At 43.3% G+C, this 18,048-nt stretch overlaps 3 protein-coding genes across 5 annotated transcripts; all 3 read right to left on the reverse strand.

Annotated features, from left to right (window-relative positions):
• Positions 1-4,181: 4,181 nt before the first annotated feature.
• On the reverse strand, positions 4,182-5,677 carry LOC135671941 (remorin 4.1-like). The gene is made up of 2 exons (XM_065180372.1): positions 4,623-5,677; positions 4,182-4,547 (listed from the first exon to the last, which is right to left on the reverse strand). Exons 1-2 carry the CDS (start codon positions 5,247-5,249, stop codon positions 4,356-4,358), a joined length of 819 nt encoding a protein of 272 aa, XP_065036444.1. The 5' UTR covers positions 5,250-5,677; the 3' UTR covers positions 4,182-4,355.
• Positions 5,678-6,137: 460 nt separating this feature from the next.
• Positions 6,138-12,306, reverse strand: LOC103982127 (G-box-binding factor 1). The gene is made up of 9 exons (XM_009398943.3): positions 11,597-12,306; positions 11,386-11,472; positions 11,121-11,281; positions 10,989-11,046; positions 10,633-10,681; positions 10,358-10,554; positions 10,032-10,109; positions 7,803-7,928; positions 6,138-6,704 (listed from the first exon to the last, which is right to left on the reverse strand). The coding sequence occupies exons 1-9, from the start codon at positions 11,855-11,857 to the stop codon at positions 6,609-6,611; spliced, it is 1,113 nt and encodes a 370-aa protein (XP_009397218.1). The 5' UTR covers positions 11,858-12,306; the 3' UTR covers positions 6,138-6,608.
• An 878-nt stretch (positions 12,307-13,184) lies between these two features.
• Positions 13,185-18,017, reverse strand: LOC135585837 (outer envelope pore protein 24A, chloroplastic-like). 3 transcript variants are annotated; one of them, XM_065180373.1, is made up of 4 exons: positions 17,712-18,017; positions 17,255-17,623; positions 14,765-14,855; positions 13,185-13,477 (listed from the first exon to the last, which is right to left on the reverse strand). In XM_065180373.1, exons 1-3 carry the CDS (start codon positions 17,910-17,912, stop codon positions 14,784-14,786), a joined length of 642 nt encoding a protein of 213 aa, XP_065036445.1. In that variant the 5' UTR covers positions 17,913-18,017; the 3' UTR covers positions 13,185-13,477; positions 14,765-14,783. The 3 variants fall into 3 exon arrangements, 2 of the variants coding, with proteins under 2 accessions (XP_065036445.1, XP_065036446.1); XR_671467.3 differs by having other exon boundaries at positions 13,334-13,477; positions 14,765-14,851; positions 17,712-18,016; XM_065180374.1 differs by lacking the exon at positions 14,765-14,855 and having other exon boundaries at positions 17,712-18,014.
• Between the last annotated feature and the right edge of the window lie 31 nt (positions 18,018-18,048).

Raw genomic sequence — 18,048 nt, forward strand, 5'->3', positions numbered from 1 at the left:
CACTCGATCGCGGCTCCAGGGGAACACCCCGCATGGAGAACCTCGAGATGAACACCCTGCCACGACCTCAGAGCGCTATTTGCGGATATTCAACGACCCGGGCTTATCGCCACCCAACGGTGCCCCAGCCGACCCGTTGCCCGTGTCATCCGAGGCCTTTCACGACCTCGCTTATCAAGTCCGAGCTTTGACGGGTATGGTGCAATCTATTATCCCACTCGTTTCTCGTTCGACGCACCCGCCCGCGATCCAACCATTGCGGCAACATGAGCCACCCGTTCGGGCTCACACGCCACCTCCGAAGCTCCCCATTTCGCCTCGGGTCCGATCGGCCCCACTCAGGGACCGAGTGATGGCAAACCCGAGCGGGCGCCCAGAACCCGAGGCATTATCTTCGGATTCAACAGACTCCTTGCGAGCCCAATTACGCTTTGTTAGTCAGCGGCTCGACGAAGTGCAGAAGGAGGTTCGCAGGTCAAAGGGAGAGCTGCTAGTCAAAAGTGCCCAGCAAGCCAATCACGTGAGTGATGGCACGTGTGACTTGATACAGAATCTTTTTGCTTATCATATTTTTGGCGTATATCACTTTATAACTATTGCATAAATGCATATGTATTGTGATGTCCTTGGATTTGTGCAATGGGAATCGGATCGTGATGAGATCACGATAATGAGATCGATTCACCTTTAAACACATATCCTAAATAATCCCGGTCATAGGTTACTCGAGAGGGACATCGTGATAACCGGATAGACTGGTGTGCTGTATACCCGTCCATATGATGGATGCAGCTGGTCTCATAGCTGCTCGTGTAGGGACACTAGGGATACAATACATGTGCTCATTGGAGAATGAGTTCACTGATTGATCCGCTTACGGAATGCTGGATGGTTGATGATGCCTTATTGTCAGACAACGATTCCGTAGTCCTAGTGGTGTATCTGGTTCTTAGACTTGAGACACCAAGGATGTCCTGTATGAGTGCTCCACTCTTTGATACCAGACTTATAGGTTTGGCTGTTCCCAGATCTAGTACAGCTGGTCATTGGGAGTGGTAGTCGACCTTACGAGGGCTATTGAGTGTCGATAGAGGATCATCCACTCTCGGTATCATGAGAGGAATATCCCATGTGTTCTTGCTCAGACAAATCCCTGGCCAGGGTCATTCGGGTTGAGAGAGAAAGAGTTCTCCGGGAGAATCCGATTAGAGCGAGACTCAAGTAGAAACCGTATGGGTCTGACAGCACCATGCTCGATATACGGTCTCTGAGATATTAGATGGATGAGGGACTATAGGTACATGGTAACTGAGGACAGACAGGTCCAATGGATTGGATTCCCCTGTATCGTCTGGGGACTACGGCGTAGTGGCCTAGTACTTCCGTAGTCGATGAGTCGAGTGAATTATTACAGAGATAATAATTCACTTAGTTAGAAGGAGTTCTGACAGGTATGACTCACGGCCAGCTCGATATTGGGCCTAGAGGGTCACACACATATGGTAGGCATTGCGATGAGTAGAGGTTCGGATATGAGATATCCGACGGAGCCCTTGTCTTATTGGATGCAGATCCAATACCCACTAGGGAAAGGACCCATTAGGGTTTTGACACGGGATCTCTATAAATAGGAGGGATTCACAGCCTCATAGGCTAGAGTCTTTGCTTGCCCTTCCTATTCTCCTCTCCCTCTCCACCTCAGAGTAGGCCTGGAGTTTTGAGGAGCGTCGTCGCAACCCTGCTGTGTGGATCACCGCTAGAGAGGAGGACGCTTGACCTCCTTCACCCTCTCCTGAGGATCTGCAAGGAAACAGGGATATACGATCTCCCTAGGTAACACAATCTCTATACGCAGTTTTGTGTTTTGCGGATTTTGCGCACCAATCTTCGCACGACGACGAACATCTTTTTGGGAATCGGGGATTTTTGTTTTCTTGTTCTTCCGCTGCGCATATGATGTCGCCCCCCATGATTTCCCAACAAGAGCTGGGGGAGGACGCACACCAAGGGTCTCCGTTCGTGCCTGAGATACAAGATCAGGTAATCCCCCCGAACTTCCGCCTCCCCTCCCTTGAAGCGTACGACAGCGCCACCGACCCAACGGACCATGTAGCCGCCTTCCGTGCCCAAATGGCGCTTTACGGAACCTTAGACGCCCTGATGTGTAGGGCGTTCCCCACGACTCTAAGGGGGCCAGCCCATGCATGGTATAGCAGTCTGAAGCCCGAGACCTTCGATTAGCTCGCCAGGGACTTTGAGCTTAACTTCCTAGCCTACGCCCGGCTGAAGCCATCTGTCGCACTGCTCCTCGGACTCAACCAAAGGGAGGATGAGCCCCTCTCACATTTTGTGGATCGCTTTGCCACGCAAATCCGAGGTTTGCCGGACGCTCATCCCTCTTTGTTAATGCAGGTGTTTATGATAGGCTTGCGACCTTCCAGATTTTCTTGGTCTCTCGCGGAGCGACCTCCCACCGCGGTACCGGAGATGCTCCAGCGGGCTAACTAGTACATTGCGGCGGAGGCCTGGATGGCCGTGAGGAGGTGGAGCGACTTTTAGTAGCGGGCTTCATAGAAGAGGAGGGCGCATGAGGACCAAGAGCACACGACCTTCCTCACTGAACAGACTGCCCACCTGAGTCGTGCTCCTCGGCTACATGTTGCCCGAGACCACCTCTACGCGGCCTGCCCGCCCGAGTCGTGCTCCTCGGTTGCATGTTGCCCGTGACCACCTCTGCGCGGCATGCCCGCCTCAGTCTTGCTCCTCGATTGCATGTTGCCCGAGACCACCTCTGCGCGGCCTGCCCGCTTGAGTCGTGCTCCTCGACTCCATGTTGCTCGCGACCACCTCTGCGCGGCCTGCCCACCTCAATCGTGCTCCTCGGCTGCATGTTGCCCGAGACCACCTCTACGTGGCCTGCCCGCATGAGTCGTGCTCCTCGAACGCGTGTTGCCCGAGACCACCTTTGCTCGGCCTACCCGACTGAGTCGTGCTCCTCGGTTACATGTTGCTCGAGACCATCGCTGCGCGACCAGCCCTCCTCGATTGCTAAACTCCACGATTCCTAACCCCTGGTAATGGACCGGCTACCGACCGGCAGGGACAATTTCTTAAAGCTGAAGCCATGCCTCGGACCCCCCCTTACAACAACCGACGCATAGCTTCCTTCGGGGGGAAATATGATGAGGGCAAAAATGGCGATGGGATGCGGGTTAACGTCAACTGTGCCCGGATGATGCCTCGCGCCTCGGTTGACCTGACAGCGCTTGGCCAAAACAGACCGGAACGCCGACCGAGGCACATTAACATCCTGCGCGAGCCCAGTCCTTCACGCCACGCCAACACCGGTGTCATACGTTACCAGGAGTACGATCATGCTCCCTGCCAGCGGGCACATCAGGCAACGGTAATCTTCCCTATAAATACCCTCGCGTTCAGGAGGAAGGGAAGAGGAGGAGAAAATAAAGACAAAAACCCCCTATGACCATCCATTGACTTGATCGTCGGAGGGGTTGGGTCGAGCTTCCCGACCCGACCTTTGTGCAGGGACAAAGACGGAGCGCCTCCCACCGCGTGCCCAGGCGAGGAGTTCCCTTCCGGAGAAAACGACTGTCCCGTCGCGATCGGACCATCGCAGTCGGCCACCTCAACGGTCTCAAGGGTCGCTCAGAAAGATCCCCGATCATTCAGACCCGAACCCAGCCGCGTTGGCTCCGAGACCACGGCTTAAGGTTGTTAGACACTGACGATGCCCATTGGTGATCAAATGTTTCTCCTCCTCCTCCTCCTCCTTTATTCGTTTATTAGATTTGTTCTTTCCCAGGTTGTTACAGTTCAGTGTTTTGATTTATATGATATTTCAATCTTGATCTCAGCTAGATTTCTACTTCCTCCTTGCATTGACCGACCTGCTTAAACGGATCCAAGTGGTAAATAGATCATCGTCTTTCTCGATAATAGATACGAATTCCTGCACACTTGCAGAGACAAGCCGGAAGAGCTGCGATGGTTCACAGCCACTTCGTTCTCTCTGCAACCTTTTCTGATGCTAAGACTGCAGAATAAGTGACACCAGCTCTTCATCCTCCACTTCTTCCCTGCGATGAAAGCTGACGCAGAATCCTCTACACTCGGAGAGGAGATGATAAGTGACACAGCTCTTTGATGAAGCATATACTCACTGGAAGAAACGCAAGCGTCCGAGTCAATTTACAACACAAATCCGCCTACAGACTTAAAACAATTCTGGCTCTGTTCATCAATCGGCTGGCAACAAGTTGGTGTACATGCCAAGGATTTCTCAGTTCCTGCAATCCTATGCCAGAATTGAGGGATGAGAGAGGGGTGCGTATTGCCTAGAAGAAGGAGCGCTTGGAGGGAGCTCTCCCCACAGCTCTCATGAAGTTGGCCAGTTCCAGCACCTTGGCAACCTTGGTTCCCCTCTTGGCCTCCGCCGATGCCCGCTTCTCCGCTGCCTTGTGGTGCGCCTTCGCCACGTCGTTCTGCATCTTCTCCATCGCCCTCGCCCGCTGCTCCTCCAGTTTCCTCTGTTCATGTGGCAGCTGCATCATCTCGGTCGCTTCGATGACCAGTTTCATGAGGATCTGTGATGGGAAGCGTACCTCTACTTTCTTCAACCAGGCCGTGGCTTTCTCCACCTTCTCGTTCTCCCACCCGTTGATGGTCACCTCCTGGCGCTTGAAGCGGTTGTTGATCTTGGAGACCTCCGCCGTTTGCCATGCCGATATCTTCGACTCCACCTCCTCCTTCTTAACCAGGTGCACCGGGACCTCGTCGGCAGGGTTGGCGGCGCCGGAGTCCCCAGCAGGCAGCGGCCGACGGGGAGAGGGGATGGGGTTGTTGTCGGGGACGATCGCCAGCGGGTTCGTCTCCTCCAGCTCGTCCTCCCCGATCCGCGCGAGCTGGTTCTGGAGCCCGTCGTCGGCGTGGTTGTCGTGGTTGCTGCCGCCGCCGTTGTGCATGGCGGAGCCGGCGACGACCATCGCGCTGAACTCCCTGCTCACGCTCGTGAAGCCGTCGTTGGCGGCGTCGCTCCCGGTGGAGAGGGAGGCCGATCGGTGGCTGCCGCCCTCCCACAGCTCCCTCCGCCGGCCTTGGCTGGGGTGGGAACAGGGAGCTAATTCGTGGATGTCGCGGAACTCGGCGCCGTCGCTGGGGCCTTCGTCGTGATCATCATCACCAGCAGCGGCGGCGGCGTGATGGTGGTGGTGCCTGTGATCATTCAACATGTCCAGGTCAGGAGAAGAGATTAGTATGAGGAATCCGCGGATAAGATGGTGGTGGGGAAGCCAAAGTGGCCATTAGTTTAGTAGGAGAGCGATGGGAGGGAGGGGGCGTCCGCTGTGTGCTCGACCGCGAATCACCATGCGCTGTCGGTGGAATCGGTGCGCTCATATTTGTGGACGTAAGGGAAGCAGATTTCCAATCGCGCATTTGGTCTCCATCTGTAGTGTCTCCGTCACTGTGCGTGCGTTCCGGGGCGGGGGTGGTGGGCTGTGACGCCATGGCTGTCGAAACAGGCCACTCAGACGCGGCCGCCTTCCGCTCATCTCGCCCCACACGGCACAATGCCCACACCGTGACAAAACAGCCCCAGCCCGGATAGCGACGTGCACGTTGCTGGGATCGCAACAGCGTAGCTCTCGTCCAAAGCTACTCTTCTTCGTCGTCCTCGACCCAGTGGCGTTGGAGCAGCTGGGCGGTGTCCCTGTGATGGGCCATGCGTCGACACGGACTCCGGAGACGTGCCTTTTGACTCGCTGCCATCTGCAGGGGCATGGAAAGAACTCGGTGGAGAAGAACAAACGATGAATATATCAGCTCAATGAATAGTGACTCTTTCGTCGTTCCATTTACCCCAACGCTTCATCCTTTGCAGATGAGAACCGTAAGCGGCAGCACCGGCTTGCTTGCATTTGCCCTGTTGAGCTGCGCGCGGTAAACAAATAGAGAGGAAAACAATAGCGGGCAAAGCAATGTAGAGATTACAGAAACAGCGGCGTGGAAGTCAAAGAAACAGCAGCAAACCAAAGCATTGATACATCCAAATCTCAGAGATTTTGGTCTGAAATTTGCCAAGCAAAACAGCATCAACAACAACCTGTAGGCATAAAAAATGGATCAAACGTCAACCTTTGATGTAATATAGATATTCAAGGTGATACAATTCAACAGTCACTTTACACCACAATCAAAAACAAAATCAGACTTCCACTACGCTAACAGGATAGCAAGTCCATTTTTCTGTTTCTATACTCTCTCTCTCTCTCTCTCTCTCCCCCTCTCTCTGCACTCTTACATCACAGTCAGCAAACACACTAGCAACTTCAGGGATTAGATATCTGATGCTACATTATGAAGTCCCTCACTTTTGCAGAACAAACTGCGACTGCTTCAATAAAAGAAGAAATAAAAAGGATTACAGCTTCAGTTTGATCTTCCCAAGTATATCCAGAATATGTGGACCCTCTCCTTAAACAAAAAAAGCGTCAAGGATCCAAGGCCAGTGGAGTGGACATGGAACAAACCGAGGATTCTGGAAGCCCACTACACTAATTAGAACTAATCAGACATGGATGGGAAAAAGGTCAACCACTGGCACCATCCGGTTCCAGCTTTGATGGGTCAATGCTGATGCCCAGCTCGGAAAAATTCTCAGGCCCATATCTTTGTTTCAGTTTTTCCTGTTCCAGTAAAGAAGGTCAAAATTACATCATAAACAATAGACACATCATAGGGAAGCTAAATAGACAGTAATGTATGTCCAACACAAGCATTCTACCAAAAACAGGGGGGGAATACACGATAGAGACTTATTCAGTGTACATATTAAGGGCTCTGTTCATGATTTAACTAATGCACCAACAAAAACAAAATCAAACTAATGCAATGCAACCACAAGGCTTAATACATTTTGCTTACTGAAACTAAATAGGAAGCACACCGCCGCAGCCAGATTGCAAGAAAAAAACTACTCTGTCAAAGTATAATTTTTCAACGAGAATTACTAATAAAATCAACTCCAAAATAACAAAAGATGATTGAGGAAACGAGATGCCAATTTAGTTAAGTTGGATCGTCGACGACCTAACCAGCCCTAGCTTTGTTGTGAGCAATCAGTCCTATTTGATACTCGGCCATGCAGCAAAAGAACCAATGTATATAAAAAAACAACATTATTATGGGACTGAAGAAGGGGTATATCACATATGAATCATATACACACAATTTGTCCCTCCCAAAAATGAAAAGATTTCACTGTCGTGAATGAGAATGTAATGAAGGTGCATCAATGTATATGGACATAGAAACCACCGATAACAAATTATCTTATAAACAGAAAGCATTGCTTGCCCATATTCTGGTTACACCATACAGTTACAAAGATCCAGTACAAAGTCATGTCCGTCCCCACATGTTAACTGTGAGCACATAGCAACAAATGATCATTGCATTCATTCCACACACAACAATAATCTGGTTGAAAGATACCTGATCAATACCATAATTATTGAATGTTTAACGATATTTAGGAGATAACTAGATTATACACTTAAAAACTAGAAAATTCAAAACCTATGAACCTAACCTTTTTTGCAGCCCATAACTGATCCGTAAGAATAGTTCAGGTATACTAGTAACAAACAATCCTAGATTAAGTATACACAATTTGGATCAGACCAGCAAAAACCATGACTGGACAAAAACTGAACCTATTCCATGTCAACATGTAAAATGACAGCCATACCCAAACATATAATACATGTAATAAAACAACTAACCATAATTGATTTATTTTCGGCTTTCAGTTCCCCACGCAATTTCTTGAGACTTTCAATTTCTACTCTGAGTGCACTGTTCTCGCTCTCCAAATCAGTCACTCTCCTGGCCAATTCCTCACATTCTTGCTGTAACAGAGGATGATGAAAGAGAGCTGTCAGTGGTAATGATCTGACGCTATCTACAATCAACTCCATGCAGCTATTTCACTCTACATTTAAAGAATAAAAACAAAATACTTCTTCCTGTATAAGCCACTAACCATTATATCATCAATTAAGAAAATGCAAGAACAGCAATTATAACCATAAAAGCACTAACACCTAAAAGAGTGCTGCAGAAAGGGTACATTAATCAATTTATAAAGTCATTAAATGAAAACAATGTAAATATCCCTCAACCACACTCTAAACAAGAGCATTATCTATGTAAAAGAACTTCCTTTGAAGTGTCATTGATGATTAGAACACATTACAAAACTCAATAACCAAGTAAACATTTAACTAGACCCTTCGCCAACAAGTAATAACCACAGACATTAGAAAAGAAAAAAAGCTAATGAAAAGAACAGAAAACTAATGACCTTTATCTGCCAAACCAGAGTTTACAATGTAATGAAAGAGTATAGTTCTCTATATTTCTGAAGAGAAACAGATGAATCTTCTTGAACTAGTACAGAAACTTTAGTCCAATATATCATCCTAAAAGAAGAACAATTAAGTGGTAAACATCGACAACCGTTGAAGTGGGATAATTCTGTCCCGCTAAACACTAGGATCAACTCCGATAAACAGTAGCAGGTAAGTAATAATGTTGACATAAGTATTTGTGCAACATTTGAATGGTACTCTCATCATTTAATAAACTAATATTTACATCAAGATGACTAGTTCAGCCAAAACCAGACTACATTAATTACAACAGACATTGTTCTTACATTTAGGACTCTTTCAAGATTGTAACTTATCTGGCAAGAGACTTATAAGGACTTCACAATAAAAAGACTCGCTTAAATTACTTTATGAAGTTTGCTAAGTGAATGATAAAGATGTAATAAAAGCATTCTGCAGCCAGGTATACCAGAAACAACCACAAAAATTCATGTATCATAGTTTCGGTCAATTTGTTGTATAAGTCAAAGTCAGTCTTTCATACTCTGGCAGTCTGGCTAAAGGTTCACATCGACAAGACAAAATTGTCAATCCACAAAAGAAACTATGAAAACATTGTGTCCAAGAATTCACCAAAGGAAAATCATAAGGACTTAAAAGATAATACTAACTGAATCATTCAAGAAAAAGAATTAAAATGGTAGCAATAGAGAAACAACAGGAGAACATTCGAGTTGGTCCAGAACAAGAACCAACTAGTGGTGTATATAATGTGGAGATAAATGAAATATCCATGCACCTGGACATAATGTTGGAGAACTGATCAAACATGGAAAAGAGAAAAATATGCACCTACAAAGATAATACCAATTGAATCACTCGGGAAAAAGAAATGGGAGAAATGGAGAAACAACAAAAAACCTATGTAATTGGTCTAGAACAAGAACCAACTAGTGGCGTGTACCATCTGGAGATAAATGAAATATCCATGTGACTGGACATAAAGTTGGAGAACTGATAACACATGGAAAAGAGAGGAAGAAAAAAAAATAGATACTATAATGCTTTATCTGCTTGCAATCAATCAGAATACCTGAAAGAATTTTTTGAATCTCCATGATAAGAATTTTAACAGTATAATCATCTTTCTTTTAACAAGTACATAAAATATTAGCAAAAACCAAAATTTACCAATTCAAACAAAATGAACCATACTTTCGAATTTTTATACTTTGATACAAGCAATTAGCCAGGTAATTCTTATGAAGAAAGGTCAAGCCCCTGGATCGTTCTGTTAAAAAAATTAAGAGAATAGATAGATATAACACATCATTCTTACTGCTAACAAATTTTAATTTTAGCCACTTTAGGCATATCAACAACATTAAACTGTGCACTCCCATCAAGTCATTCAAGTCCAACAATTTGACATGTACTTTCTACTTAACCAAACTAGTCAAATCCCCTCATCCACCTTAATAGGAATTATAAACCACATATCTACATCCAGTAAAATTGCTATTAAGTAAAGAAAATAGAAAGTAAAAGTTAAGAACATAAAGAGAGTTAAGTTTTTCATTTTCTTTTTCTGCACATAAGTTTGATTTGCCAAAAGCAGACCTGCTTCCTTAACCTTGACCTCCTAGCAGACTCCCTATTAGACTGTTTTCTTTTCTCCCTCCTCAGTTCACGGTCATCCTGGCAAGACAATACTTATCAGTAAAGAATTAATTCGGAAAAATCAAAATAAAAGAAAAGAGAGGATAATCATATGGATAAATAATATCTTTGTTGCAAGATAGATACTACACAGATATGAAGTTAAACACAGCATGTAACATTGTCCATGATAGCATAGACTTTTAGCATAATAAGCTGGATCCACATCTGGTCAAGCATGACTTCTTCACGTCCTACCATTAGTGGTCCAGAATTGATCCCATCACCTTCATAGGTACAGATCCAGCATGGGTAGCACCCCAAAAGTCCATGCCAATATTCAAATTAGTTTGGGAACCAGGTAATGTTGCTCTTCCTGGGGCTGAGACTGGAAGCTTTTTGGCAGTCCGCGACCTTCCACTATAAGTTGATTCAGCATTAGCACCACTATGTTCAGCAGTGTCGAGCGGATGAGAAGCTTCACCTGAGCAAAACCAGTAGAAATGAGTTTCACCGCAAAATTGCAAATCAGTGAAGAATAATCATCAAACACGAGACTTACCTTCTGCAATCATGTTTCCATAACTTCTCTTTCTGGCTAAAGAATGATCCTAAATATTAGAGAAAGCTTAGTGTTGATGAATAAAGTACCCATTCACGTGACAAACAAGGATGCCAAGCAATAGCATCATCAACGTAATGTACGTTTAGTGGTGCTCAACCACATAAGCATGAAGAGAGGCATGCAAAAGAAAAAAAAAATAGGAGTCCTATGATTCAGCATGTAACACAAAAGAATTTATTTTAGAGGTGCAAATCTTAAAAGGAATCTACGTGGTCCCTAGTGTCAACACCAATAAGGCGACAGGTTAACTATCAAAAACAGATTAGCCAGAAGCCAACAGACCACTTGCTTACCTTTGGTTGGCTACCGTCTTCTCTAGTATCTGATGACCCCTCTGTGGCACTGTCATCGCTGCTCAAAAGCGCAAAATAACAGAAATTTCAACAAAATTTACAACTAGCATGAATTCAACTAGTAAAGCTAACCTTTGTGAGGAATTCTCAGCAGCACCAGATGTTCCTTTACCACCGTTCCCCCATTTTCCAGTCAATTCCCCTCCATCTTTGGAAGTCCCTTTGCTTGTGATTTGCTTGTCCTTAGCCTCCGGGGGCCTTCCTTGTGTTTCCGGGGTGCGGTAAGCCATGGCCTAAGACCCGTAACAGTAATTACCCTCGATCGAGAACCCAATTATAATTTGAACACAACGGTAAGGAGGATAAAAGGTAGAAAAGAGATTCAAAATAGATTTACCGCATTCATCGGGGGCTGAGCAAAAAAACCTCCGTGTGGGTAGAACGAAGCGTAAGCAATCGGACTGCCGTAGGGCGGCATCACTTGCTGGTTGTTCAATCACCCAAAACAATCAAGGTTTGCAAAACAATCTTTTTTCTTTATGATGGACGATACAATTATTTTCGCTTGCAACCCCACCAACCCACCGACAGAAAGGAAAGTAACGAACCTGGGCTCCCCAAACGACAGGCTGCGGGGCAGCGATGGGGGGTGGGGGGTAGAAGGCTTGGGGCATCATGGCGGCGGCTCCGCGGCCGTAGAAAGCCTGAAGGGAGGCGGACCATTCGGGGAGGACAGATGTAGTCGCCGGCGGGATCGGAGTTGGTGGTTCTTGCGTGGGCTCGGAAGAGGCGCTCGGCAGCGTCTTGGCAGGGGCGGAGGCTGGGGAGGAAATGATGGTGGTCTTCGTCTTCTCCTTGGGCGAACCCATCGGGGTCAAGGGTGAGATTTAATCACCACAGGTGGACGCGCTCCAGCGAAGTATGACGGGAGAGGCGGAGGAGGTGGATGGCGAGATGGCAACAAGTCAGAGCTTGACCTGGACACCGAGCGAGAGATCTGAGCGCGCTAGGGTTTCGATAACGAGGAGAGCGTCCGACGCGGCGATGGAAGGCACCCAAAAAGAGCCCAAACCAGCATACTTATAATGCTTACGAGACCGTATCCTACGTGATGAGGTGTCACAGCCCAAGGCGCCGGATCTGGAAAATCCACCTCAAACGTGGCGTGACAAGGCTAAATCTGGCATCTGGGACCCACATCCTCGTCAGATTAGTCATGTGACCTCTAACCTGACAAGTACGTCGAAGTGGCAGGCGCCCCTCGGGCTTTGACCGCCACGAGTAAAAGAAAGGATGGTCGTTTTCCTGCCTTGTCCGAGGCACCGTTCAGGGAAGAGCGCCTTTCCATTGGCTGCATCGACAGGTGTTGCCGTTTGTCGTGTGGGACCCGCAACACGAGATGTACAACTTTTCCTGTTCCCAAACTCGCTCGAACACCCGTGATTTTAGCATTTTAGTAAAAATTGTAATTCGCATCGATAGCTTTTCGACGATAAGAATATTAAAAGATAGTTTGAATGATTGGATGCAAGGCCTCAAATTGGAAGGATGGAAACCTCACGACCACCAGTGTGATGCCATGCGCCTGATGTCAGAAAACTGCTGCAATCATATTTATTCTTACTCGAAGCAAACATTAAAATTAAATGATAATAATAAAAAAAATATTTTTTTCCAGAAAAAAAATTAAATAACAACAGAAAACAAATACAATTAGTATCTCTTTTTTTTTTTACCTAATACTTGAAATTCCTTAATAAGGTCTCTTTTACCTAATACTTGGGATACCATTAATTTGACCGATTCAATGTTTTTACCCTATGTTACAGTATTTTTAGCAATATCAAGAAAAAACACTATAAAGTAAATATATATATATATACATATTATGTTATAGTATTTTCAACAATAGTAGAAAAACATTGTAATGTAATACAAAAAAACACTATATTATAGTTTTTTTTTTCTACGTTATAGCATTTTTATGATATTGTGGAAAACATTATGAGGCAGTGAAAAAACATTATAATTGGATAGGTCCATAAGAAAAGAAAAAAAAAGAGAAAAATATATATATAGATGGATTGAGGTATTTCAAGTATTAGGACAAAAAGGCACAGTTAGCAAATTCCGGAAATGGGAGCACTTGCTAAGGAAAACCCTAAAAAGATGGATTTCTTAAAAATTTGCTCAATATTCATCGCAATTACCAAATATATAAATCTAGAGGATTGAAAAGAAATATCTCTGCCATACAAAGGGACTTTGATACTTACAGTAATCAACATTTTGGTCTAATTATGGCATAATCAGAGTATAAAATATGAATCAGTAATCGAAGAAGAAAAGGAACAAAATGGACAAAAATAATTGTTTGATCCAAATTTCCTCAAAGCATATAAATCATATCACACCTCGTAATTCCATGTACTCTCAGCAATCAACTTTGGAGCCTTCTGTTGCTCTGCTAAATTGACAGTTGCAGATATCTGCATAGGCAAAAGGCGCATTGGCCCATAAATTATATTAAGCAGCATTTCATGTGCATTTTAAAAGAACTAAACATCTGTCTTACTATAATGCCGATAGTAGAGATAGGCGTGCACTAAATGACAACAGATAATAACTGTAACTGTCACATCACTAAGGGCTTAAATTTTACACTAAATTTACCCTAAGTTTTGAAGAAAAAAAAAATCAACAAAAGGAAATCTGGAAGTTCTTCAATTGTCGGATGAAGAAAAGAATTACGTTTGACCGATGACGACGAATAAGCTATTGCAGATCATGAAGAACAAAACCTTTGGGAAATATAAAAAGTTTGTTTGGATATGGTCTTTGCTAAGTCCAAGGGACTAATGCAGACACCACATACTTTATCCAAAGAGAAAAGAAAATAACCACATGTATCACAAACCAAGCAAAAGCCACCAGTAGAAATGAATATTAAGCTTCGAAGAGTGTCATACACAAAAGACATCCCATCTTTTTATGCTTTTAGAATTTCAAGAATCATGCAGCACTGAACAAACATAAAGCTGTGAAAATAGCCATGAAACACTATGTAACTGAAGATGCTCAAGTTCATAGAAGAATTGTAACGATAGGCACATGGTACGATTTGACAAGGTACATAAAAATTATAAAGGTGGCAGATTATCGAGATACATCACATCATATAACATTTTGTAGCAGGAGCTAAATCAAAGCCGAATAATGGAATGAAAACTATAGACTAAAACTTGATCAAAATTTTAATTGCTTTCAACGTGACCGATTCACTTTTCACTTGATAATCAGAAACATTGACAAACTTATCAACTCATTTCTATTGCATTTTACAGTCTAAAACCTCCTCAGATTCTTAACCACAGTAGACCACTTCCCTATTGTATTTTTGGATTTTCCTTTTCTCTCTCTTTTCACTTTCTTTTAGCGACTGCAGAAGGATGTCGTATGTGTCACTTATTAATAGCTGACTCTATGCTCCTGGTATCTAGAGTAATTAGGACCCCTGCTAATGGTTGGCTCCCTCTTCTACAAGTAATGCTGATACGACAACCGGCCGACTAGGATATGTGCTATGTGGATATGATCTCGAATAGAGAAAACAGAACCACAGTCGTAATCTATATAACCAGGTCACCTCTAAGTAGATCAAACCAAAAAAGCAACAATCAAATAAAAACATATCGAAAGCCATCTAGCATAAATCTCAATAATGTAAAATCTAGGAACTCATACACCAAACATTAACCAGGTAATGAAAGGCCTACCCATCAGTCTAAAGCCATTTTAGATCTCGGCCTTCTTCCATTCACAACATTTGAAAAACCCATGTCCACCCTTGATGGCTCCTAGAGCTGTCTTTACACAACCATGAAAAGGCCACTGAAATTTTAGCCAAATTTTACAATAACAATAAAATTTCAACTCAAGCTTCTCCAATCCCTCTGAATTACAGCTTTTAAAGCTTGCAACAACATATCAGTTGAAGGACAATCTTCTGATTATACACCTTTTGTCTTGAAGATGCGGAAAACCCTCACATTTAGGTGATCAAATTTTATTGTAGGTTTGAATGAACATCCTTAGATCTAATATGTAGTTGGCGGTTCAGAAAAGATGCTAAAATAATAAAAGAACTATAAGTGTACAAACAACAAAAAGTTGTGCTATCAGAGCTTAAGAACTACATCAACACTTATCAAAGTGTGCTTTTAGTTTTCAACTTGGCCAATGATTATGCAAGCTAATATACCTTGAATTTGATCTATGGTGAGCAACTTTCTAGAGTACAAGCAAATATGTGCACTAAGTTTTAATCATCAAGTCTTTCACTAGATGATTTATATCATCCACCTCTTGAAGGGATTCTTTAATGATATCTGTATATGTATATATATATGTAGATATATATATGTATATGTATGTGTATGTATATATATGTATATATACATATATACATATATACATATACATATACATATATACATATATATATATATATATATATATATATATATGTGTGTGTGTGTGTGTACACATGCAGATATCGCATATGTATATATATATATATATATACATATACGATATCTGCATATACATATACATATACATATACATATATATATACATATACATATACATACATATATATATATATATATATATGTGTGTGTGTGTGTGTGTGTGTGTGTATATATATATATATGTGTGTGTATATATATATATACATATATATATGTATATACATATACATATGTATATACATACATATATACATATGTATATACATACACATATATATATATATACATACACATATATATACATATATACATACATACATATATATACATATATACATACATACATATATATACATATATATATATGTGTGTGTGTGTATATATGTATATGTATATGTATTTGTATATGTATGTGTATATATGTATATGTGTATTTATGTATATGTATATATATGTATATATATATATACATATGTATATGTATACATATATAGATATACACATATATATACATATACATATATATACATATACATATATATACGTTGTCTTTCTGCTACTTGTCACTCGCTTGCGCGACCAAAAATGGCCTGGTTTGGCTAGTTTTTAGGTTGTTTTCACGTGTTGCGACGACCGCGATGAGCGGCACGAAATGTCAACAAGCTCAGCACCATGAAACCCCCTAGGCGGCAGGGGGCTGGATAGGGCTCTCGGGTATCAAGGAAGGTGTTGCCCTCGCGGAGCCAAAATGTATGTGTGTATATATATATATACATACACATACATATACATACACATACACATACATACATATGCATACACATACACATACACATGCACATACACATACATACACATGCACATACATATACATATTCATACACATACACATACATATACATATAAATGGACATACATATTCATATACATACACATACATATACATATTCATATATATATGTATATGTATATATATATATGTATATGTATATATGTATATGTATATGTATATGTATATGTATATATATGTATATGTATATGTATATATATACATGTATATGTATATATATATACATATACATATACATATTCATATATGTGTGTGTGTATACTTTAATATCTTTAGGCCAAGGTGAATTGTCTAGATCCTCACTTTAATTGTTTGGCTTGATGAATATGCAGAAGTTTCTCAAATTGTATGATTTTTGGGTTGGAGGTTATTTTAATGCAAATAATGTTTAGTGAAGTTCATAAACATGAGATGCAACAGAATAACTGATGTATCAATAAGAAATCACACTCTCTACTTAGAACACCATTTATGATCATAAGAGAGCAAATGGTTGAACTAAAAAAGGGCAGAATCAACAGACAATCTGAATAAAATGTTAATATGCCCCAGAAAAAGTGAACATGACCACAGCCTGTTTCCATTGGTATGCAACAACATGTCCTATTTTACTTCCAATAGAACGTCTGGAGAATATCGTTTTTTTCTTCTTTGTTTTTTGACTTGAAAAATCATATTGTTCCTTAAAAACCTATCCGAGCCACAAAAGATCTCAATCAAGGCCCACTGTGAACCTCTATTCAAATCTAAAGCATTTGTCCGACTTCGAGACTAAGACTTAGTAACATACTGGCCGACGACACGCGTTCCAGTGATTTGTTTTGCCAAATTCGAAAAGGAGAAGAATCTGGGAAGAGATGCCGAGAAGGTTGGTCATGGATTACCTTGAAGCAGCCATTGACCTTGGAGTCCCTGCTCCACTCGAGGCCGAGGTTCTTAGTTGTGGTGTGGTAGGTAGCCTTGAGGGAGTCACCACCGTCCAAGTTCCTGGTGAGGACGAAGTCCCAGGTGTTGTTGAACACGTCGTAGCAGGGCTCCAGGACCGTCTGTCGCAGCTCCCCGTGCGCGTACACGTACTTCACCTTGCAGGCGCCAGGCGTGCCGAAGGCGTAGTTGACGGAGACCTTGTTGGAGGGATCGAAGGCGACGGAGCCATCGAGGGCCGTGCGGTTGTCGCCCCAAGCGTGGGTGTAGGTCAAGTTCACCGTCTTCTCCATCAAACGCACCGAATTCATGAACTGGAACCGAACATCCTAAGATGAACAAAGGAAGAATAGTTAGTCGACGGATCGATCAAGGCGACGAAAAGGATTGGGCGGGTGGATCAAGAAGATGGTGGACCTTGGTGGGGAGGTAGTAGTCGAGGATGAAGGCGCCAGGCTTCTCGAGGGAGAGGGCAAGGCCGTCGAGTGAGGGGCCGCGAACGAAGGTGGCGTCCGTCATGGAGGCCTTGAGGCGGACGTCGCCGGCATTGTTGGTGAGGGTAGCGACGGCGGTGGCGCTCTTGTTCACCTCGTATCGGCCCTTCACCGTCGCCTTCATCTCTGTCTCTCTCTCTCTCTCTCTCTCTGTCTTCCTATCCGCCGATGCTTGTGAGGTCGAATGGTGAGGATTGTGGGTGAGAGATGGGCGGCTGCTAAGAAGACTCCGCCGCGGCAGAGCGGGATAAGCTAAAATA

The sequence above is a fragment of the Musa acuminata genome, chromosome BXJ1-4, assembly GCF_036884655.1.
Source record: "Musa acuminata AAA Group cultivar baxijiao chromosome BXJ1-4, Cavendish_Baxijiao_AAA, whole genome shotgun sequence".
NCBI classification, from domain to species: domain Eukaryota; kingdom Viridiplantae; phylum Streptophyta; class Magnoliopsida; order Zingiberales; family Musaceae; genus Musa; species Musa acuminata.